This window comes from Anolis sagrei, chromosome 2, assembly GCF_037176765.1.
Source record: "Anolis sagrei isolate rAnoSag1 chromosome 2, rAnoSag1.mat, whole genome shotgun sequence".
Taxonomy (NCBI): Eukaryota; Metazoa; Chordata; class Lepidosauria; order Squamata; family Dactyloidae; genus Anolis; species Anolis sagrei.
Window position 1 is genome coordinate 272622127 of NC_090022.1, and position 24773 is coordinate 272646899.

Genomic DNA, 24773 nt, shown 5'->3' on the forward strand with positions numbered 1-24773 from the left:
CTGTGCTCTCTGTGAGTAAAGGAGAGAAGCCCATCTTCTACCACTTTCAGAGCCTCTTACTAGTCGTAGTTACTTTTGTAATGAAGGCTTTTGTCATTGCTCAGGTGATTGCTTTCAGGATGACTATTGCAAAAACAAGGAAGTGCCTTCTTTACAAAGCTAGCCGAGACCATGAATGAAATTGAAAGAACAGAAGCAAGGTGCAGCAATTCCCGTTTTTCTACATGTATTCATAACTGTATGTTTGATTACTTACATTGTTTAAATACATACATACTTATTGCACTCACTAAGAGCAAAAGCAAGGTTTCATTCCTATAATTATTATTTTACAATGTGTTATATGAGATTCAATGGAATTTATTATTGCATACATGCAAACAGATCCAGCTGTAAGATGGTTATACAGCAAGTTGTAGTTACTTTTGTAAGGAAGGCTTGCAACAGACTTTAGAAAGGAGGCATGAATCAGACTTAAGAATGTCCAGGGGGCGGGACTGACATAGAAAGATTCTCCCACAGGGCACTAACAGGATAGTTTCAGCAGAGTAAACTGCTTTATGTGATACAATTTTACCCACAGAAATATTTGCTTCAACACTACTGTTTTGCTCTTATGATTTTCAATTAATCAGGGGAAGGAACAAGAGGAGGAAATGATGGGAGCATTAGGTGCACCTGAATGGACAGAGCAAAGAGTTTTGGCCAAGACAGGGCCACTAGAACTACTTGGTGAAATACCTGAGGAGTACCGCCTCTCCTAAATCAGATAATTCTCTCAGGAATGTTATATAGGGAGAAGCAGCATCTGGGTCCTGAATGGGAGCACAGGGGCATGAAGTGTCAGCTCCAGGTAAAGTGGATCTCTCAGCTACCAAAGACTACATTCATAAAACTATAGTATCATATTGGCACAAGCTGCTTGCTAGCCAATTTTTTCCTGAGGGCTGGGTCATGTTTTATCCTTTTAGTGGCACCACTATTAGTTGGAGGAGGTTGGTTCATTTTTTTTAATTCCTTTGTCATTATCAAGAGAATTCGAAGCCATGTACTCTGATTAAACAAGGGATAGGCACTGCACCAGGAATAGTATTTATTGCCTTGCTTGAAACAGCTGATATCTATAACGTAAGATAAAAATAGTTGCCTTGAGACGCTGCAACATGTGTACACACTCTTTGTCTTGAGAGGTACTGCAGAAGAAATGGGACAAGGATTGGAGGAATTGAAAGGGCAAGCATCCCTGTTGGAGTCAGCTCCCATCTCCTTATTTAAATCTCTCTTTAGTGTTCACAGAATCATAGAGTTGGAAGAGAACTCACAGGACATCAAGTCCAACCACCTGCCAAGAAGCAGGAAAATCACATTCAAAGCACCCCTGACAGATGGCCATCCAGCCTCTGCTTAAAAGCCTCCTTAAAAGCCTATCAGTTCCCTAGGAGGTCAACACCTTCTAATGGCTGAATGAAAACTGACTGCACTGCCTCAGACATACAATTAGGAGGCACAAAGAGGATCTGCTTCATTGCCATAGACAGCTCCGGAGGAGGCCACCATGTCCATAGGGATGCTTTTGTGCATGTCTTTGTGGATCCCAGTGGGGGCATGTAAGTGTCATGGGTGAAATGGATATATCTTGGGGCAGAACAGTCTGGTTTGGTGGACTTTGTTTTTGCTCCCCACATCCCAAGGGAGAATACGAGAAATAGATGCAAAGAGGAGAGGCGAAGGAAGGGAGGGTGGGAATAAAGGAAGGGCGGAAGGAAGGGTGGAACTGGTGGGGGGGGGGGGGGGGGAACAAATACAGGAAATTAAAGGCTAAAGATCTTCTTTTTTTTTTTTGAAATGATGTATCATTGAGGCAGGAGAAAGATGAAAGAAGAGAAATACTGCCAGGGAAAGCAGGAAAGATGGACTCACAACCTTTCCTGAAAGTGGCAGGAAGAACTGAAGCAGGAGATGATCAATACTATCTTGCCTAGTGCGGTTCGTAACAGGAGTTAACTAATTCACAGTCTGCTGACTGATAATAAATTGTTTTCAGCTTTCCTTCTTATTAAACACTGGAGTTGTATTCAGTCATGCAAAACAAACTCTAGCTGTCCCTCAATCCCATGAATGAAAATCATTATAACAGGAACTAGTGACATGCAACTCTCTGGTAATCTAACTACAGGTAAGGACAACTGCAATTCAACAGTCCTTTTCCATTAACTTTTGTAACAAATATACATACCTTCAAATACATCTGTCATTTTGCATATGTGAGCAAATGTAGCGCCATTGGCCCATGTGTGCACCACATCCATCAAGTTTGGTTTAAAAGAACTGAGATAGGTATCCTCCTCAATTTCCAATTTAGCTTCTGCTGATACTTTAGCAATTCTTTTTGCACATTCCTTTAAAAATAAGAGGCATGCATTTATTTTAATCAACAGAAAATATGTAGGGAAATTATCTTCCTGAAACACGTGACATGAGGAATGGAACACTTGAGTTGATGCCCTGCAAATCTTTTCACATCCTCAAAAGTCAATGACAGAGGAAAACCACTTCTGATTAATGGGACGTTTTGCATGCAGATCAGTGGCAGTTCAAACACCAAACCTAAAGTGCAACTGGGAAAGGGGAATCTTCCAAACACCACCCCACCAAATCTGATCTAAATTATTTAACAGCATTCAAACATAGGCAGGAATTCAGCTGGGAACTGGCACAGCTTAATACTCTGCTGGTAAAAAGTCCATGAGATTGTGGAGGGATCCAAGGTCACAGATCTGTTGACTGGAGGGCAGGGCTGTGTTCATGAGTCATTATGGGAGCGGTCTGGGCAGCTGCATCATCCCCTGCAGCAACACTTGCAAACATGGAGATCTTGAATATAACTTCATACTGCAGAATTAATGCTGCTGGACATCACTTGGACTCAATGCCATGGAATCCTGTAGCTTTGCAAGGTTTTTATTTAGCCTTCTCTGCCAAAAAATGCTGGTGTCTTGCTGAACTACCACCCCGGGATTCCATGGTAGTTACAGTGGTGTCAAACTGCATTCATTAAGCAATGTAGATCTGGCATGGGCTGTTCTACTGGCTGTTAGGAATTGTGGAAGTTGAAGTCCAAAGCACCTGGAGGACTGAAATTTGCCCATGCCAGGCCTAGCACATAGGATATGAAGAGTGATGTTGATACAATGGCTGGGATCCTTTGGGAACAAGGACCTTTCCCATATAATTTGACTCTCTTGCCACTTACAGAAGAATAGCAATAAATGGCAGCAGCAACCAATATTGGTGGGTGGTTCAAACCACCTAATAAACTCACTTGCTAATGCCCAAGATGAGGGCCACCCAGCATGCGCATCCCACACTCCTATCTCTGAAGTATCTTAGAAACCAAGGTAATGTACAAGTCTTGGCTTTGGAAATTGCCTGCTGAGCGGGAGAGGCATTTTCCCAAGCCATGAGAGCCATTACCTGGGAAAACATTTTCCATGTCAAAAAAATTGGCACTGAACAATTTATGTTTATACTTCCAATTAGAAATACTTTGTTCCCGTCTAAATTCTACACAAAAGCTTTGCACATTAATTGACCAGTTTTTTTTGCTGAAGTTCACCTGCATCTGACGGAGGGGTCCTGCCAACTGTTCTGTGAGTTTGGGCATTTCACTGGACTACAAAAAGATAAAGAAAATATCAATTACTTTCATGCATTTCATTTAATTTACATTCAATTTAGTTTTCTTCCTTTCAAAAATTAGAAGTTATGCAACTGGTATCCGGTGTCACTAAAACAGGTAAGGATCACACAGGATCACTGCTTGTTGGACTGTTCTCACAAGTTCTTTTAATCATTCCAGAAAAGTTTTTTAAAAAATAAAAAAAATAAGAGGCTAATAATTATGGGAAAAACCAATGACATCTAACTTCCCTTTCAGCAAAATACTAATCCTGTTTTCAGTATGTTAGTACCCATTCACTTGGCACAAAGGTAAAATATGAAAAAGTAAGCCTTCTGTGCCACAATATTATTTTAAAGTTCCAGAGAACATTCGATACAGAACTCTGTGGTTACCAATGAGAACTTTATTACTGTGTTATTTATTTAACCACAAGTACTTCAATATTTTCTCTTCTGAATTATTTTCCTTTCAAAGAAATATTTCCCTCCTATTAAATAACAGCCAGATACAAACAGTGGGAGTTTGTTATATTTCCTGGGTGTCCCACTTCCTGCTGCACGACCTTCAATTTCGCCATTAAAAACACTTTAGGAGATGTTCTGAAGCAGAACCTGAGACAGTGCCGAGAAATATACACTGAAGGAGATGAAGGAGTAATTATTATTATTATTATTAAACTTTATTTGTACCCCGCTAGCATCTCCCACAGGACTCGATGCGGCTTACAAAGGCCAAGGCCTCAACACAACAACAGCAAAACAAAAAACAATACAATTTAAAGCAAATTAAAAACATACGCAATAACGAAACATTACATCATTACGCAATAAAAACCATGGCCGGGCCAGTGATGGGTACAGGTTAAAAAGTGCTGGGTGTGGCAGGTGGTATGTTGGATTTCTGGGCAGTGCAATGTGCAGAGAGTCTTAAACTCTAATGAAGTGCTTCTGGGATGTAGTGCTGGAGGTTATCCTATTCTGGAAAGGGACATCGGAATAGCCAGGTCTTCAGATTCTTCCTAAAGACTGCCAACGTGGGTGCTAGTCTAATGTCTTTGGAGAGGGTGTTCCAGAGTCAGGGGGCAACCACAGAGAAGGCCCTGTCCCTCGTCCCCACCAAACGCGCCTGCGACGCAGGTGGATCGCGAGCTGGGCCTCTACGGATGAACAAAGGGAGCGCGTGGGTTCGTAAACGGAGATGCGGTCACGCAGGTAGGCAGGTCCCAAACCATTTAGGGCTTTGTAGGTAAGCAACTGCACCTTGAATTGGGTTCGGTAGGTAAACGGCAGCCAATGGAGCTCCTTAAACAGGAGGGTTGACCTCTTTCGTGTGCACCAAACTCTGCTGGAATCCTACGCGACATCAACAGGGATCTAGTATTTAGATCAGTGGTTCCCAACCTTTTTTGACCAGAGACCACTTGACCAAGGACCACTTGATCAGGGACTATTTTGACCAGGGACCACTCTCCAACATTAGTACCAAAAGGGTTATGAATCAGTTTTTGGTCAATTTTAGATTCGGTTTGATTATTTGGGGTGCTGATTCAGAAAACTGCACTGGATGGACCACATCAGCTCTAGTTCCTGATATAGAACATACGCCATCCAGTAGCTGTCAGGCTTAAAAACCAAAACACCAAGAAAAAATATTTTGGTTGGGCTGTGTAATGTTGTGAGGTCTAGGACCATCTATCTCCTAAGGCTTTTAACTAGAAAGAAAAGTCATCCAAACAATGAGCTTTCTTAAAGACAGATCAAGTTTACACAACTTACATTTTCTTGAAATACAAAGCAGCTTAGTAAAGCCGTTGCTTGTTCTGCAGATAAATCGTTGAATAGCCCATTAAACATCATTTCCGTCAGCAGCAGCTCATCTGCGCTGGAAAAGAACAAATTAATTGGTGGTTAGCATCAAAGGTTGAGAACCCTGTGCTAGAATTTTCACCTACTGCGACAAATAATAATAATAATAATAATAATAATAATAATAATAAAACTTTATTTGTATCCCACTACCATCTCCCCAAGGGACTTGGTGCGGCTTACATGAGGCCAAGCCCACAGTACATCAATAAATGAAGGCGATAACAAATAAACCACGCAACTGATACAGCAATGACTTGTAGGAACATCATTATATGTTTTAATATGTTGCTCCTTTTCACATTCAAGATGCTAGACAGGATTTCTTTAACTTTGTTTTTTTCTCCTCTTTTTCTTGGTTTTTTTTTTTTGTTGCATATATTCATATGAGATTTTCCTTAATTGTCCAATATCATGGGTTACGGGTAAAAAGGAAAGATGTGTGTATTTTTCATACATGTGTATTTGGGTATTTTGAAAGTATAATCATGTTTTACCTGCTAATTTCACAAGCAACTCGTCCTTTCATCTCTATGACATCAGAAGAGGTTGCAAAACCCAACCTTCTCAAAACCCGTTTACGACACTTGAGCTCATCCATTTGTAAAACCGTCCTAGCTTTCTTCAGTTCCCGTTTGGCTGCTTTAATGTCTACAGCAATCTAGAGTTAAAAACAATCAGGGAGATGTCAGAAGTATTCTAAATGCAGATATACTTCTACCTCATCTTTCACTGTTCATTTTGGTCAAGCAAACAGTTTTCTGGTGTAAAAAGCCCCTTTGCAGGACTGTAGCATGCAGTTCAGGAAGTGACCAGTTGCTCAAAGAACAACTGGTTATGCCAGTGACCATGTCAAATGGGAGATTCTGGGAGCAATCATCAAAAAAAGCAAGCATTCTGGGTTCTCCATAAGCCCCAATACGGTATATTGAGAAACAACAAAACAGCAGACCCACAGCCTTCTCAGAATTAAAACACACGTTAAACCTACACCTTACCTGTGCTTTTCGTTCACAAAGTTTATACACAGTTTCCAAGTTAGAATCATTGTGAAGTGGATGAGAATACATTCTGTGCTCAAAGGCTTCTACTTTTTGGATTACTTTTTTCAGACCTGGATCTTTAATGCCCATGTCGTCAATAGGATCCAGCAGAGGAACGCCATCAGGAAATCGTTTTTGTACTTCCTAAAAAGAAAATAATAATAATACAAACTTTAAGGGTGCACAAAAACACCAAAAACAAAACAAAATAAAGCAAGAAACTCTATTACATAATGTATTTTGCATATTTTGGGAGTTGCATAATATCACGGTAAAGAGATGAGGCTATGAATGTGGAACTCCATGGCTCAAGCCTTGCCCTTTGCTAGCAAGTCACTTTCCGTTAGCCAAACGTTTAAAATACTTGAAAGCATTATGTTTTTGTTTTTTTTAAAAAAAAATCCTTCATCCTCAAAAACAAAAGGACAACAGGAATAGTTTACCTGTATAGACTTCAGGACACTCTGCCTATTATCAAGAGGCCGCAGGTCTTTTGGTATATAAAGCCGAACACTACTGATTGCTGACAGAAGATGCAAAAGAACAGGAACAACCTATTAAAACAGGAATCAGTAGGAATCAATTTGTGAACCACTGGGTAAAATCCCAGTGTTTTGAAACTGGAAGGGAAAATCAAGCAAGTCCACTGAAACCAATGGGACTTGCATAACAAGTTTCATTCAATTCTATGTAGCATGAACTAGCAGGATCTATCCCTCAGATTGCAGGATAGTCAAATCATTTTCTGTACAAAGGACTGTGATTTTGTATCAGCAAACTGTGGTTTGTATCAGCAAACCATTGTTCTGTTTCAGATTTTCTAACAAAAATGTAGTACAAGTTGAGTATCCCTTGAGATCAGAAGTATTCTGGAGTATATTTTACCCTAATTTTTCAATACATGTATTTGCTCATGCATACATAATAAAATATCTTGAAATGGGGATCAAGTTTAAACAAGAAGCTCCTCTTGGTTCCATTTACACCTTACACAGCCTGAAGGTACTTTGATACAAAGTTTGTGTACACTGAAGTTTTCCCATCTTATTTCCGGCATCTTGGAGGTTGTGCTCAACTCCAGCCAGGGGTGTGTGAGTGTGTGTCTGCTGTCGCTCCATCTTCCATGCCGAGGAGCTTTTCCTCCGATCAATGTCCTTAAGGGCACCTTTATTACTTCTCCACTAAAAGCAGTACCTAGTTTATCTACTCGCATTTCTGCTTTCAACCTGCTACATGGGCAGGTGAGCTGGGGCTAATGGCAGGTGCACACCCCGGCTCCAACTGCTGACCTTTTGACCCACAGGATTTTTCTCTAGCACAACTATGTTAAGCCTGGCCATATGTTACACTATTGTGATAAATTTATCTTCTCATATATATATATAAATGTTCACTGATAAATTGGGCTAGCTATGACATCACACTTGAACTTATTATCTAGAGGTAAAACCACATGGATAAACTGAACTCACTGATTAGTTTTCAGTGAGTTACTCCATCTCACAGTAGCCCAGTTTATAAAGCAATTGTGAAACTAATATTCAATAAAGTCTGAGCTCTTTGTGGCAGGAAAATGACAGGCTGCAAAAGTAATAGTAGGCTTCATTTTGGCTGTGCTGGGACTGATGAAATGTAAGGAATGAGTTAGTATTTACAACACAGCATGATTTGATAAATCTCCTGTTGACCCAAATGGAGTCACTGCTATCATTATTGCTTCTTCAAACAATGCTCTGTGACAGAATGTACCTAACATCAGGCCAACTGGCATCACTTCCTTATGGCAAAAATCTCATTTTTCAAAGACAGAGAATAAAATGTCAACTCTTTATTGGAATGAAGGAAAATATCTTGAATATTAAATGGCTGCATTAAAATGATATTGTTTTGTCTGCCAAATTGGCAAATAGTTTAACAGACTCTCTGAGACAGTCTGAAAATATGGCAAATGGGATTTTGAAAAGCAGAACTGGGATTTAAACAATGATGCCTTCTATAAACTTGGGTAATCGTGGGAGGGGAATTAAATTTAGCTAGAAAGCTGCAGCCAAAAAGTTCCAAATCACTTTTTATTTTGTACGTTTCCTTTTTTTCCTAGAGAAGAAAAAAAAATAACCACAACTGAGATGAGGGATGTGGGAGTACGAAACAAGACTAGCCATGGATGAAGAAGTTTCTGTCTAGTGAATATTTTTTATGGCTATGTTACAAAGTCCTGAAACAAAATTAGAATACAATGAATAAAAAGCTATTAATTGTATATGGATTTCTTTTAGGATTCCATCATATTACTACATATACCTGAAGGATTTGAAATACTAGAGAAGGAAATCAACTAACATTATTAATATTGCAGAGATCTTACACAAACATACACACAGACACATAATCATTTTAAAAAAGCAAGTAGTAGATCTGTGATCAGCTCAAACTGCGTTTCCAACTTTGGCTGCCGCAAAAAGTTCAGTTGCAATAAAAAATAAGCTCTCAGCCTTGAATTTTACAGCACGATTTTAATGTATGTCATTGCCCTTGCCTTCAGTAGGCTTTGGAAAGAAGAATGAGACATTTTTAGATTAAGTTCTATTAGAAAAGGCAGGGTGATCACTTTGTGAACAGAACGCTACAGTACTAGGTAAACTAGATAGGCGTCTGGTCTAATCAACCATGGTTCCCCTTATGTTCTTGGTCAGTCATCCTTCATGTCTACAGCTATTTTAATGTTCCTCTATTCATTGGTTACCTTCTAATTAGGGATGACTCACACTGGCACGCACATAATTTCACTGTTCATTTTAAAAAACCTTGCCATTTTATGTACTGTATATACTCGAGTATATACAGCAGGCTGAAAAAGCCCCCATCGGCTTATACTCGAGTCAAGGTTATTTATTATTTTACTATGTTATTATTAATATTTTATTACATCTATTATTTTACTCTATTACCATTATTACTACATTTATATGGTCTTACTCTATTATTATTATTATTATTATTATATGTAGTATTTTTCTCTACTTATTATTGTTATTATTACATTTATTATATTACTCTATTATTGTTATTACATTTCCATTATTTTACTCTTTTATTATTATTTCATTTATTAATTTACTCTATTATTACTGTTATCATTACATTTATTATTTTACTCTATTATTATTGGAAGGATGCGTAAGCACATTTACATTGAAGGTTAGAATAATGGTTTAATCAGAGTTGGACAATTTTATCTTAAATTATAGTTTTATGTAAATATTCGAAAGCATTTAACCTACTGATGCCTCCATTAATGTAATTTTATTGGTATCTATTTTTATTTTGAATTTTTCCCAGTAACTGCTGCATTTCCTCAGCTTAAACTCGAGTCAATACGTTTTCCCAGTTTTTATGTGGAAAAATTAGGTGTCTTGGCGTATATTCGGGTCGGGTTATACTTGAGTATATACAGATAATTCCACTGTTCATCTTTAAAAACCTTGCAGTTTTATGTAAGCAAGGTGTTTCTGCTGAGAAGGATATGATGGAGATCACAAGAATATGGTCTCTTTTCACAGATGCAAGTCATCGCAGGATCTGTTGTCCACCAGGTGATGAGAACATTTGTGTGTGAAGGGTGGATGCACTACACGACAAAACAGCTTGTCAGTTCAAAAACCTATCAGGCCACTGTATAATATTTGGGATTCCTGGCAATGAGAACTTCACTCCCTCTCTTTGCTCTTCAGACCTGTCAACCAAAACTGAGACAAATGCTGCTGGTATGGTCTGAATTCTCCAGGCACAACCCACCACTTGATGATTCCTTGATACTTCATTTGGATGGATAGCTGCCTCACCACACTGTTAGTGAAAAGGAGCTTTTATTGCTCTGTTGTGTGTTCTGACACTGTGTTGACATAACTGTGAGAGAGCAGCACAGCTTACAGTTCCCGTAATAATTTAGACAAGTCTAAGATTTAGTGCTTCCTGTTGACCATCCTCCATCTCTAAATCAGGTCTCTCATTCCCAGATGACTGCTCAATCATGTGCTGCTGCAGCCAAGGGCTATTTGACCTCCATGCGCTTCATTCCTTTCATTGACGAAATAAATGCAAGCCAAATCCTTATGATTTTTTGACAACCTCATTTCTTACTGATCCTGCAAAAGGGGATTTTTAAGCAACCAGTAAAAATACTCCATTTTAGTTTTGCAACTATTTATAAAGGTGAAAGAAAGGATTTCCTGGCAACCTGAATACAGAATGTACCCTCCAATCACAAAATTGCCATATGATTTCTGCTCTCTTCTCGTGATTATGAATACTATCTTATTAGAAAAATTGCATATAAATTCATTAATTAATAAATTCATTAAATGAACAAACAAATAACATTTAAATAAAACGTATTACCTGCATCTCCCCTTTCTCCTCAGGTTTTGCTGGTTTTGCTGCCTCTGTTGCAGAATTTTTCAGGCTCTCTTTGCTGCAGTTCAGGAGGACTTCAACCACATAAAGTGGGTCCAGTTCACCAGAGTTAGGCTGAAGTATCAGAAAGAAACAAAGTCTGTAAGACAGTGTCATTTTAATACTAATGATAACAGAATTAGTGTGAATCAAGGGACTTCCTGCATCCAAGTATTTGATTTTATCAATTTTAACTAAAATGGAAGTATACAAGATCTTGATTTTTATGAAGCCCACATAAAGCTTTGTATTACACATAATGTAATTCTGTAATGTGAGGTAACTATTCCTGGCTTCTCCTTGAGATATAAATCATAAGGAGAAGCCAAGAGTTGTATCTTGCCTCAAATCTTATCAAGTTCAACATGTATGTAACTGGATAACTGCCAAGGAAAACTAGCAGAGTCATACTGAAATTCAAAAGAGGAAATCTCTAAAATGGTACACTAAAAATTAAAAAGAAGGTTAAAACAGTGAAATCTCTAGCGCAAATGAACATTAAACACAAAAACAGACGTTTTAAAAAATCTGGACTGGACAAAGCAGGAAAGGTAACAGCAAACTGAAAGAGTGTGTCAATGCAGTTACAGAACAGAATCAAAGAATCTATTTGGCAAAATAAAGGTTCCATGAGAAAACAGAAGTCCTGCCAAAATGGGGAAACAAGAAAGAATTAATATTTGCATAACAAACATAAGAAGAAAATAAAGGATTATCATTAGCTCTATCCTGGCTATATTTCACCTGGTCATGCTCAGCATTATTTTTAAAATTTTAACTATTACATTTGGCCCAGCCATACGTTTTTAAAACATTGTTGTGTTATTGTTGTTGTTTACTGCTTATTTTCTGTTTATGAGTTTTATTTTATTGTTTTGTATTACTGTTGTTGTTGTTTTTTGCTGATGTATTGTGGGCTCGGTCTTATGTAAGCCGCACCGAGTCCCTTGGGGAGATGGTAGCGGGGTACAAATAAAGTTTTATTATTATTACTATTACTATTATTATTACTATTATTATTATTATCTCAGGGAAGCAAACGTGAAGGGAAAAAAATAAGGTGGTAAGCTATTAACTGGGCAATAAATGTAGCTTGAAACAGAGACATCTCTGCTGCTGCTATTTTTGCTCAAATAGTAATTTTTATTCCTCTAACTCAGAGCTTTCCAAATTGTGTGTCACAACACCTTATTGTGTCACCTGAAGTGTGCAGGTGTGTTGTATGAATGTAATGAGAAATGACAAAAACTTTGGAAATGAATGTTATTATCTTACAAATAATATATTTTAAAAATATAAATTAAAGGTTTTTATGAGCTATGTGGTAGCCCCATACACTTTGCTATTATAATTTACATAAGAGGTTGGTTTAACCTCTGGTTTGCTAGTAAAACCGAATTACTGTGTTGTAAAATGATGTATGTCGAAAAAGTGTGTCACCAACATGAAATGTCGGGAAAGCTCTGCTCTAACCAATACATGGGTCCAAAGTGCTTTTTCTCCTTACTTCTGCCATTCCATTTAATGGCGACAAACAAAAGGAAAAGAAAGTGAGATCTCCGCAGGTGGTGCTTGGTCTCCCTTTTGGCTTGATTCTATTCCTAGGAGGCAGGAGAGTTCAACCTTCCAATACAAATGGCATTAACTAATGGCAGAAGTGAAAGTGTACTTTCGTTTTTGGTCTTCAGTTCAAGGGCAACTCAGAAACAGATTCTGAATTTCTGCAAAACTTGGCATGAAGTCTGAGCCCTTCCCAGTTTTCTCAAGTTCTTGTCACATGATATTGCCTCTTCCAATCAGTATAAAGTGAAATTCTCTCATCTACAGGAAATTCTGGGAAGACAAAGTGTTTATTACTTTGCCTCTTGGTGTGGATATGTGACAGAAAGATTTGTGGTTATCACTGGGCCAATATCCACACACATTTGTAAAATCTCATCACATAAATTTAGTGTAAATGACTTCATATGAAATTTATGTACGTATATGTGTATAAAGGTAAAGGTAAAGGTTTCCCCTGTCATTAAGTCTAGTCGTGTCCGACTCTGGGAAGTGATGCTCATCTCCATTTCTAAGATGAAGAGCTGGCATTGTCCGTAGACATATTCACATTTGCATTTTTTCGAACTGCTAGGTTGGTAGAACCTGGGTCTAACAGTGGTAGCTCACCCCGCTTCCCGGATTCAAACTGCCAACCTTTCGGTCAGCAAGTTCAGCAGCTCAATGGTTTAACCTACTGCGCCACCAGGGGGCCCTGTGTGTGTGTGTGTATACACACACACACATATGTAAGGGTATAGCACAAGTTCTTTCACAAAGGATTAAATTAGAAAATATCTTCAAAAAGCATAAAGACAATTGTGGGTTACTCTCTTTTGAGGGAAAGCTTTTCTCAACAAGGCATACCAGTTGGAAGATATAAGAATTTCACACTGTATCACAGATAACTTTAAAATGCCCAGATGTAAACAGAAACACATGCCTTGTTCCCCTATTAGATTACCCAATAATCAAAGTATTTATTCATAAAAACAGTTGTGAATAATCTGCCCCATTCTATGCTGCACGAAAGATACTTACAGCAGCTGTTTTGGTTTAGGTTTAAAGCCGTATGTTTATTTGTGTCATCTGAACTGCATTTGAAAATGCAGTCCATATGTGGAAAATCAGCTTTAGGCCAACATTTAAAAACATGTGCTGTTTACTTGAACTTGGAAGAGGCTGACATATGCATAAAATACTCTAAGGGTACACAAAGCAACTGGGGCTGGATTACATCATCCTCACTAGATGCATTCTAGACAGGTAGCCAAGTATCTAATACAGAAACCCCCCAAAGGGGAGTCTACTAATTTCTACTAATAGCAGAAAATATGTATTTCATGAACAAAAAAGAAATTAGCATGTGTTCCCAATAACAACCTTATAGAAATGTAGGGAGGGAAACAGTTATTCTTAGACAAATTGAGCCAGTTCTTCCACTACTTCAGGTTGAAACTTTTAAAAAGGGAAAAGTTTCATTTTTCTCTTGTCTAAGAATTTCCAGGGCAGAAACAGCCTTTTCCATCCAGTTTATTTCCACCTATGCAGTGCCTGTTGTGATGCATTTAATACACATCCAAAACAGAGCTTGAAAGTCACATTGACTTTCCATGGGACATGCACAATGTAGTTGTATACAGAACCAAGCCCCTTATCCCTGCAATAATTAGAAGTAACAACAACAGTAATCACATGATTGAATTTAAATTGAGTCCTACTTTAAAAAGATATACAAGGAGCCACAAACGATGCTCCTAAAAATCAGAGCATCTGTGAAAGCTTGTCTACAAGAGATACAAGTTCTCTGTAAGAACCAGTATGTAATTTTGTATTATCACATCTTTGATATGTATTTCACACCACTTGAAAAAAACTTTAGCGCTTTTCGTTTACCTTCACATTTGACTTCTTGGAGAAATTTACCACCACTCCCCAGCCAAAATCATCATCTTCATTTTGCACCTAAGGGGGAAAAATTAAAAATAACGTTATATAATAGAGCTGAAATGAAAGAAAACATTTAAGTAATGTTGTAATGTTATTAAAGTGTACAGATTCTGAGCTTCTGCAAAACTTGGCGTGGAATCAGAGTCCAACTTTCCCAAGTTCTCATCACATGACACTATTTCTACCAATCAGCATAAGGAGGAATTCTCATCCAGTTGCAAGACAGAGAGTCTCACAGGAACACTAACAAAATATGGAAAGGACTTAGATACTTATTCAAAGATCATATAAGTTTGTCAAAATATGTTAGATAATTAATAGGATTTCACTACTTCAGTCAAAACAGTTATAATATAAAAGTAACAATGTTCTGTTATAAATGTACTGGATGCAAAATAGCAATATGCAGATCAGTGATTTGAAAGCATACCGCATTACTGTGCTACATAGTGCAATTCCAGAACACTACAGGTTGTACTCTGTCCCCAAGAAAGGATGAACAAAAAAGATGAACAAAAAAGATGACACAAATAATAGTTCTGAAAACACAGTTAACAACAGATATATTTTAAATGAACATGAAACAGAGAAAAGGCATTAGACAAAGCCATTGAAAATATAACCACAACATTCAGAAACCTATTTTGAGCCTTAGAAACATAATCAATCTTTGGAGGTTCTCTATACCCTTTCCTCCACATAATGAGAAGAGATATTTCTGCTGTTTGATAAACTTGCGGAATCATATCTACATCTGGCATATCACTACTTTCTGAGTGTTCTAGTGTTGGTTGCAGCAGTTAATTTTAATAAGCAGATAGTTGAATCTAGACTGAATGTCAAATCCAGCATTGCACCAGAGGAAATCCACGATCACAACCAAATGATATTTCTCTTCCCTCCCACAAGCTTATTTCACAGCCCAAAACTGAAGGTAAGCAGAGTCTGAAGGAGCGAAGGGAAGCCACTCTCTTCCTGCTTCTGCTAACAGATCCAGATACATCAAGAGAATGACATGGGTAAACCTAACTTGCAGATTAATAAATACTGAAATTATTGTTACTTAATCAAAATCCTATAATTAATGTTTTCTTAGTTGCATGTTAAATTTGACAATACAAATACATGTGACAGCATGGATAGCCTCTAGGAAAGGCAGTTTAAAAAGTTACGCTTTTTTTAAAGCAGAGAAGACATTTCAGAAATGAATGAAAGCAACTTACCTTTACTAGTCTTCCTGGCTGTAAAAATGGTAAGCAGTATTTTGGCTTATGAATGTATTCTTCTATTTCTTTACCCAGTTTAGCAAGCTGTTGCCTGATTTTATAGTATATGACAACATTTTCCTCATTTGGAATTTCAATTTCATTGTACTGCTGTTCCAACTTAGTCACCTCTACCAAAAGAAAAAAGAAATGTGAAACAGTGAATGGTGTGAAAAATGGTGTGCAAAAGTGATGATATCACTTTGATATCATGAAATACTGTGCTATAGAAAACTTCTGTGGCCTTTCTTTTCAAAAGGAACATCATAGCTTAGAGAGCCTTGTTTCAAGGAATGGCTCAGTGTGGCACCAGAATGAATGCAAGGGGAAAATAGAACAAGGATCCTTTATGGTCCCCAAAGACTCTTCTTGGTGTTGCATCCAGAAAGCACAAAGTTGTAAGAATAATTTTGTTATCCAACATTTGATACTGATTTCCAAGGACCTTTTCATACATGACACTTTAAAGCAGTCATGGGCAAACTTTGGCCCTCCAGGTGTTTTGTACTTCAACTCTTACAATTCCTAACAGCCGGGGTTGTGGGAATTGGAAGTCCAAACACCTGGAGGGCTGAAGTTTGCCCATGCCTGAGTTAAACTGTGCTAGTAGCATGGAACCATGGGTCATCCACTTGTTCCTAGCAAAATAGCATCGTATTCCTTCTCAGGAGTTGCGTACACCGAAGTGAGTGTCCTTAAAGGATCAAAAAGAGCAGCATATACGCTTCAGGTCCAGCCTATCATTGTGACTGCATGTCTTTCTATGAACTGGCACGGGCATTAAGATCTACTGGGGAGGTCCTCCTCTCGGTCCCACCTCTGTCTCAAATATGGTTGGTGGGGACGAGAGAGAGGGCCTTCTCGGTGGTGGGCCTCCTGTCTCTGGAATGCCCTCCTGAGGGAGATCAGACTAGCCCCCGCTCTTCAAGCCTTCTGCACACAAATGAAGATATGGTTTTTCAACAAGTCTTTGATTGTATTTAGATTCCTTTAATTAATATACTTGAGGACCCATAGATTTCACCAAGCACTTTACATGACTGAGATTCATTATTTCTGCTTTATACATGCAGCTACTACTGTATCTTACTGATTTTAACCAGAGGGTTTTGTGAAGTGAGACATTTATGTTAGCTGTTATTGTTTTTGCAATTTTTGTATTTTATGTGTTTGCACCTTTGAGTGATTTGTAAGCTGTCCCGAGTCCTCTGGGAGATGGTGGTAGGGTATAAATAAAGTTTATTTATTTTATCTAACATGCAGAGTTAATACAACACTTGGGATCATAGATCCTTGTTGTGCAAACTGCAATAATATCGAAGCTATTTATTCCTCTTATTTCTACTTGAGATTTAATTTCAACTGAAAAATGCTTCTTTTAACTTCAGTATAAGTTAAGCTAGTTATTTGGAAACGCATCCAGTTGTGCTCACTGACCATGGAGCCAGCAAACTCTGTGACTAGTTCTACATACTCAAAAGGCATTGACATATAACACACGTGTATATAAACGAGATTGTAAATATAATCAGAAAGTGAGAAACTTTCAAATAGCAGTTTGCAATTGGCAAGAGTGGAGGGTATGTTTTCAGGGGGAAGAGTAAACATATGTGTTTCCTGGCTCTTTAGATATTTTTAATAATAGTCATTAATTAAGAACAAGTTCGCTTGCTCTCCAGATTATATTACAAGTGAGCTGTTGCAATACACACAATAGTAAACAAAAAATAAAATATTTTTACATAACTTACTTTCAACAACTCCTGGAATTGCTCTGTAATGTTGGAACTGGTAAAAAGATTTTTCTAGCATGTATTCTGGGTTAATTTCTTCCACACGCAGCAAATTTAATACCATGTTGTACGTCAAATGGAAAGCACTGTTCAGAGGGTCTGCAGATCCCTAAAACAGAATAATATTTCATGAACAAAAGTTAAAAAGCACCGAGCAATTGTGACAATTTTTCACATTTCCATTTAAAACCAATTTTACATTTCCATTTAAAAGAAAGAATGACCGAAAGCAATTACTGGTTTCTGCTACTGAATAAAGATTCCATCTGTTGAACATATCTTCTTAGTAATTTAATACCAATACAATTTAAAACAGAGAACCTGTTAAAACGCAATTCACTTTATCTAAAAAAAAGGAGATTGTTTCTAAGAAAACCATGGCAAGACAAATGTACAACCCCCACTTCAATCTTTTCTTAGTAGAATGTGTGCTTCAACCTTTAGTGACCTAAATGTGCAAACCAGAAGTTTTAAGAAACCAGCATATTCATAACAAGCAAAAACAATCTACTGGCATTGTCAAAATGGCAAATTGTGAGAAAATAATTCAAGCCATATGACAGAAAATCTATGCAACAAGGAGAACAAGAAGTACATGCCCCTTGTCAACAAATATATTTAGGGATAGCCACATTGACATATAACAAAGAATCGAAATGGTCTTTGCTTGTATTGCTATCTGTCTAGACCTTCTTAACTAATGCCAGAAGTAACATCTGAGACAAAGTGTACACCTGTGACTTGTACATTGTCACTTTTCTTCACCTTTATGGTTTCTAACATCTTTACTTGGTAAAGAAGCCTTGACAAGTTATTCTAACAAAACAGGGACATCTTGTAAACTGATAAAGATGCTGGAGAGGCAGAAATAATGGTTCCACCCACTTGATCATTCCTCACTAGGGCTGCCAATGCTGGCAGGGGAAATTCCTGAAGATCTTTTCAACTGAGATTGAATTTCTACGTGTTGCTTTACCAGGCTTAATTTCCACCCATTTAATCTGCCTTTACTTTTTAAACCCACACTTAGAAAATCAGACTTTACAAGCCAGAAAGCACAGCCTGTTTCATTTATGTTGTTTATCGTACATTGTTTTTGTTTTTACAGACTTCTCTGTGCACTTTCTGTATGACATTTTGTTATAATTATATAAACAAATATGAAAACTTTTAAACAAAGAGTATTTTTTTAAAGTACCGTAAGTAAACCCAAAAAAGTTTGTAAAAGCAATTATTACCAGAAGACATTTTTGTCACTTTCTTAAGTGTGTTCATTCCTCAACAACAGCAATTTATTTCTTACTCACCTCTCACTAAAGTTTAAGGAGGGATACAATATAGTTTAAAAGACAATTGATAACTAAAAACATATGAATCGTTCAAAATACATAGATTAAAAACACACAAACATAAGACTAAAACACAAAGCATCACACATTAAAATTATCCATACACAAATTTTAAAATGTCAATTTAAATTGTAATGGTCCTTTGGGTGAAAGTCACTAGTCTAGTCTTGTTGAAGTAAATGTTGCCTAGAATACAGGACCTGAATGCATGGGGTTGACTGTACAGGAGAAGGCAATACTGCAGGAAACCTCTGTCACAAATATTAAAAATTAACTAGGTATTTCTAATTACAGAAATGTGAGTCAAGCACTAAAGGGATGCAATGACTCGGCAAGGCCTCAGTGTGAGGTAGGTCTCGGTACAAGAAGGCCTTGTATGTGAAACTCCATTGTGAAGGTTGAACTTTATTTGTGTTATGGAAACCTTGTTTTTGTAAGTAGTGCAACTATATTATTTTACTACGAAGAAAAAGTCTCCTATGGAAGAGATAACATTCGTCTGTGTGTTTTTTGTTCTTATCACTTTGGGTTACTGGTGCTGGGTCACGATGCTGCTAATAAGTTACTTTGCTATACATTTATGAGGAGGGTCTTTTGTTAAAAAGCCCACTTCCCCCAACAACCTGGACTCAAACCATGTAGAACCAACATTTTGTACTTGCCCAGAAACTATTGGGCAACCAGTAAAGTGATTTTATTATGAGTGCAATGTCATCACTCCATAATTAATTTGACTGCCATGTTTTGAACTAATTGGAGTTTCTGAACTTGGTTCAGAGGTAGGCCAATATGTAGCACATTGCTGAAGTCCAGCCTTGAGGTTATCAGCTTATGTACAACCATCTCTAGAGCTTCCTATTTCAGGAAGGGTGCAGTTGGCATGTCAGCTGAAGCCCCCCTTCCTAGTATTGCCACTTCGTAGTAGTTAGGTGGTCAGCATGACATCTTAATACTAAAATACTTGAAATGAGTTATATCCTCAACCTGGAGCAGCTTGGCCCGTTTCCTACTTTTTATACTTATACTTAAGCTGGCATCTTGCTGTTTTTGGCAAATCGTTTTAAAGACATTTAGTAATTAAGCACAGGCCATGTTAATGTTCAGTTTCACCTGGCCTTCAGAATGCTATCATCCATAATTATGTCATAAAACAGTCTCACAAGGGGTCACAGAAATAGTATCTTCCCTTATTTGCTTTAAGACACAACTGTCAGCATAGAGCTTGTCAATCTCAACTGCAGAATGCTTTTGCAACCATCTTGAAATCTGCCTGCTTCATGTCATTGTGAAGGGAAAGTACTGACAGTTGTCTTTTTAAGAGGGGATGTTTCAACATCATGCAATTTATCCAAACATTCAGTGCACCATATTGATGAGTTACAAGTTTTGCATTTTCTTTGTTAGATCCACATGTTGGGCTGTTTTTTCACATAATTTGACCTTTATTCTCTTCAATTTTGAATGAAACCATGAAGTTATATAGAGTTTACATTATTATATTCCAGATTCTTAAAGATTACCATCAGATTGAGCAAAAAGTAAACAAAACAAAGAGGGAGATGTTGCATTCCTCCTCACCAAGAGCTGCCTGTACAATCTTCACATCTTTTTTGCCTTTTTGGAAAGAAGTATATTCCCAACACAATATAAAAAACACAAAAGCGGGAAGAGGTAACCTGAAGGACTTCTTTGTGCTCTGCTTCTACAAACTCAAAGAAAACTAGACACACTGTCTTCTTGGTTGATAATTTAAATTCACTATACTTCTACATCAAAACAAAACAAAAATCCTCACAATTATGCACTATATGAGAGTTGCATTCTACTTTTCCCAGATGATAATTAAACTGTTCCCAAAATTGACAGAGGCCCTGACAACCACAGAAGACAACACAATGAGACCACTGTTCTGTAGAATACTAAAGATCTGTGTTGCAATTGTACCATTGCTGTCCCTGTGAGCATTGGATTTTAAAAATATGGCTTCCTGTGGAAACAAGGATTGGTGATAAAGCTTGAGTGGAGACACCTTTTCCCCATGACAACTCTTTCAGGAGTAAATTTTCCTTCCTAGGGGTAGATTTCTCTCACTTCCTGGTGTCTCATCTCCATTCTTAACTATGAGTCAGATGTTTGTAACTCTGGGACTTTCTGTATATCAGACATGTGGGAAATATTTTCTGTTGTTTATCTAATTCTTTGTATTTTACACTTTCAGCACAGCTTCTTGTTTTCTTCCCCCCTGCTGAACTGAAGCCTGTGATGGCACTGAATGAAGCCTGCTGTTGCTTGGATTATGCAAAACCAACTTCTTTGTAGCATTTAAGGTTCGCCACAATCATTATTTGATTTTTTTTAAATCTCCAGAGGCACCTTCCAGTTCAACAGGTATCCACAAAGTGGTTAGCTATAGAGGATTGAGAACCCGTTTTTGAATACACGGTTCCTTACCTCTGTCACTTCTAACAGGCTCTGCGACTTTCTTAGTCTCCCAACCAACCCCATTTTGCAACACTTAATGAGGACATGGTATACATTGTTTTATATATCTTTTAAAATTGTTCTAAGCTTTTTAACTATTTCATTCTATATAATGTTGATCTTTTACATGCTTTTAGCTATACTGTATGCATGTTACTCTCTAAATTACCTTGAGTTCCAATTTGGAGAAAAAGGGAAGAGAACAAATAAAGACAATGATGATGGCAGCACAAGCAGCAATGATGAATTATACCACAGACCTCCCTAGACCCAGAGTTCATGCATTTGTCAATCAATTACCTATGAGAAACCTGTACTTACCACCTCACTCTCCCTCAAACGATTGGAGGCAATGACGCTACTATCTATATATTTACCCAGTTCTGTTTTAAATACATTGAAATTGGCAACCATATGCCCATTAGTTACATGGCTTAACTATACATTGTGCTAAGATTTGCCTATTTTTCTTTGTATACTACAGACATAACCTTAAGTGTATGAGAAGGAAAAGAAAGGGGCCTGAGGCTGTTAGGAATTCTGGGAATTGAAGTCCAAAACACCTGGAGAGCCCAAGTTTCCCATGCCTGGTATACTGTATCATCCACCATTTAGTGTCCATGCATGATCATGGCTCTAGTAAAATTATATTATCAAATAATACGTACCTTCTCCGCACCATGCCTAATTTTATACCCCCTTACTTTCTTTTTTCCTAAGCCAAGTCCTGCTAAATATACCTTTCTTTTTAAAGAAAAAAAAACTACAGCTATGGTTTGTTTGAAGAAATCTAGATTCAAATAATTTGATATGACTATTTTTTGTTTGAAGATAGGATAAAGTTAATTAGAGTTCCTTAGTTACGGTTTAAAATGGTAAACTGGAGTTGATCAAAGACAGAAGTGATGGCTCCTAATCCCCTGGTGGACACGCTAGAGAGGCAGAGGGAACAAGATCGGGTTGAGACCAATTATTTTCCCCATCAATATAAACCATGGTTTACTATGACATCCAGACTGATTCAAAGCTTTCTATCCAATGACCCAACTTTTTTTGAAAAAATGCCAATTAAATAATGCTACTAAACTATGTAAAAGACTGGTAGGACCTGATGACAGAAAAAGGAAGAATAACATAGAGCTTAGAGGATATGCTTTATTTATTATGTGTGTTTCACATCAGGTCTAAAAATGACAGCTTCCTATGGCTTTTCCTGTTTCCTTGCACACGTGTACTTGTTGTTACGGCCTTATGATCTGAAATAATAAACATTTAACTAACAGTTCTACTTTAACATCCCTTCCTGAAAATGTTTTAGCTGAAAGGTTCTCAGCTGAGTCAGTAAAGGCAAGCTCAAACATTAAATACTTTACTGTGACCAATTTGGCAAGAAAGAAGCAATTCCCAAGAAACATGGTTCATGGTTTAGGCTAGCTAGCTCTCTCTCTCTCTCTCTCTCTCTCTCTCTCTCTCTCTCTATATATATATATATATATATATGGCACCTGCAGAGAGGGGAAAGGAAAAAAGGAAAACAGTAACAGCTCAACATTTTCCAGAGACGGAAAAGCAGAAGCAGAGACCAAGTACACCAATCTAGACTACATGCTGCATAACAAGATGGAATATGTTGGAAAGTCTGCTTTTTTTCTTTACGAAATACTACAGAGTCCTCATCTGTGTTTAAATATCTCTCCCTATGAACCAGCTAGGAGCTTAAGATTGTCTGGGGGGGGGGGGCTGCTCTCGGTCCCACTTCCTTCGCAGAAATGATTTGCGGGAATGAGAGACAGGGTCTTCTCAGCGGTGGTCTCTCAGCTATGGAACGCCCTCTCTATGGATATCAGATCGGCCCCCTCTCTTCTAACATTTCGAAAGAGTTAAAACATGGCTTTTTGAGCAAGCATTTGCAAATGCAGTGTAACAGGCTAATTTAGACCCACGGAATGATTGGACGATGCGACTGGAAAATTATTTTAGTAGTGAGACATTGAGGAATTGTGTTTTATTGCTTTTTTTTTCTTTCTACTGTTTTTATATGGTTTATATTATATGTTAATCTTGTTGGGGACATTGATTGCTGACTGTAAACCACCTTGAGTCACCTTCGGGCTGAGAAAGGCGGTATATAAATATGATAAATAAATAAATAAATGTACAGAGGAAAAAGTGTATACCCGGGATCTCTTAAAGAGTTACTGCCTAACTATGTTAAGTCATCCTGTTGTGGATATAAAGGAGTCCCTTCAGTAAATCAAAAGACCCACACTATCCAGCATTTTTTGAAAGAATCCCAGGAAACAGTAGCTGCTGTGATTTCTGCAAATAGATAGCACTGAAATTCTGGATGCACCCACACACCATGTGTTACATAGAGATGCATAATATCAAACCAGTCCGCTGTATTTGTTCATTTACTGTATAAATTCTATGAATCCATCTTGCTTTGCTTTGTGACGGTATAAAAACCAGTCTCTTTCAGAGGAAGAGTAGAGCCTCTGATATGAACAGAATCCTGGGCTGGTCAGAACATGGACAGCACTGCCCAAGAATCCCACATCAAGAAATGCAGTAACTGGGTAGATTGTGTTTGGGAGTTTTTCAGTGGATCTACATCGTAGAACAAATGCGGTTTGATACCAATTGAACTGTCAGACTCAATGCTGTGAAATCCGAGCAGCTGTAATTTGGTGAAGCACCTGCACTCTGGCGGAGAAGGCAAAAGCCCTCATCAAACCAAAACTCCCAGGATTCCATGGAATTGAATTGTAGCATTGCAAGTGGTATCCAACTGCATTTATTCCATAGTGTAGATGCACCCCTTCTTTCAATCACGGCTGACAACTATTCATGGTGTGAAAGAGTTAGCTTGGACCTTTTACTTACAGTATTTGTATACCGCTTTTCTCACCCTGAGGGGGACCTCGTTGGTTACTTTTTTGTGTTTGCTTCTACATGCTTTTAGCCTAAAGGTTCCACATAAATCCAGTAATAATGATTTGATCTGCCTATCAAGAAACAAGCTGGTAAAATTTGAGGCCCAGTTCTGTCACTGGCAGTGAGGGGGCGATACATCATATCAGAAAAGGTTTAGAATGCTTTTTTTTTTTTTTTGCTATGTACCATATCTCCTACATCATTTGCCATCAATACAGCTGAGGCTATAGTAATAAACTATATCAGTGTTTGGCTCTTAAAAAAAACACACTTGGGAGAGGCATGGAACTACCCACAGTTGAGGAACTAGACATTAATCTCTGTGATCCCTTTATGACAGATCACAGACTTTTTACACAAAATATCCTGGATTCAAACCCCACTATCTTCAGACAAAATTTGAAAGAAATCAGTCAG

At 37.8% G+C, this 24773-nt stretch overlaps 1 protein-coding gene across 1 annotated transcript in view; it reads right to left on the minus strand.

Moving 5' to 3' along the window:
• Nucleotides 1-24773, minus strand: part of MTREX (Mtr4 exosome RNA helicase) — a 51101-nt gene that overhangs the window by 3982 nt on the left and 22346 nt on the right. The window contains exons 16-25 of the mRNA XM_060761493.2: nt 17548-17698; nt 15755-15927; nt 14478-14546; nt 10989-11117; nt 7034-7144; nt 6546-6734; nt 6045-6208; nt 5458-5563; nt 3617-3673; nt 2237-2399 (exon numbers count right to left, since the gene is read on the minus strand). Coding sequence (XP_060617476.1) covers nt 2237-2399; nt 3617-3673; nt 5458-5563; nt 6045-6208; nt 6546-6734; nt 7034-7144; nt 10989-11117; nt 14478-14546; nt 15755-15927; nt 17548-17698 — 1312 coding nt within the window. The remainder of the gene's footprint in view (nt 1-2236; nt 2400-3616; nt 3674-5457; nt 5564-6044; nt 6209-6545; nt 6735-7033; nt 7145-10988; nt 11118-14477; nt 14547-15754; nt 15928-17547; nt 17699-24773) is intronic.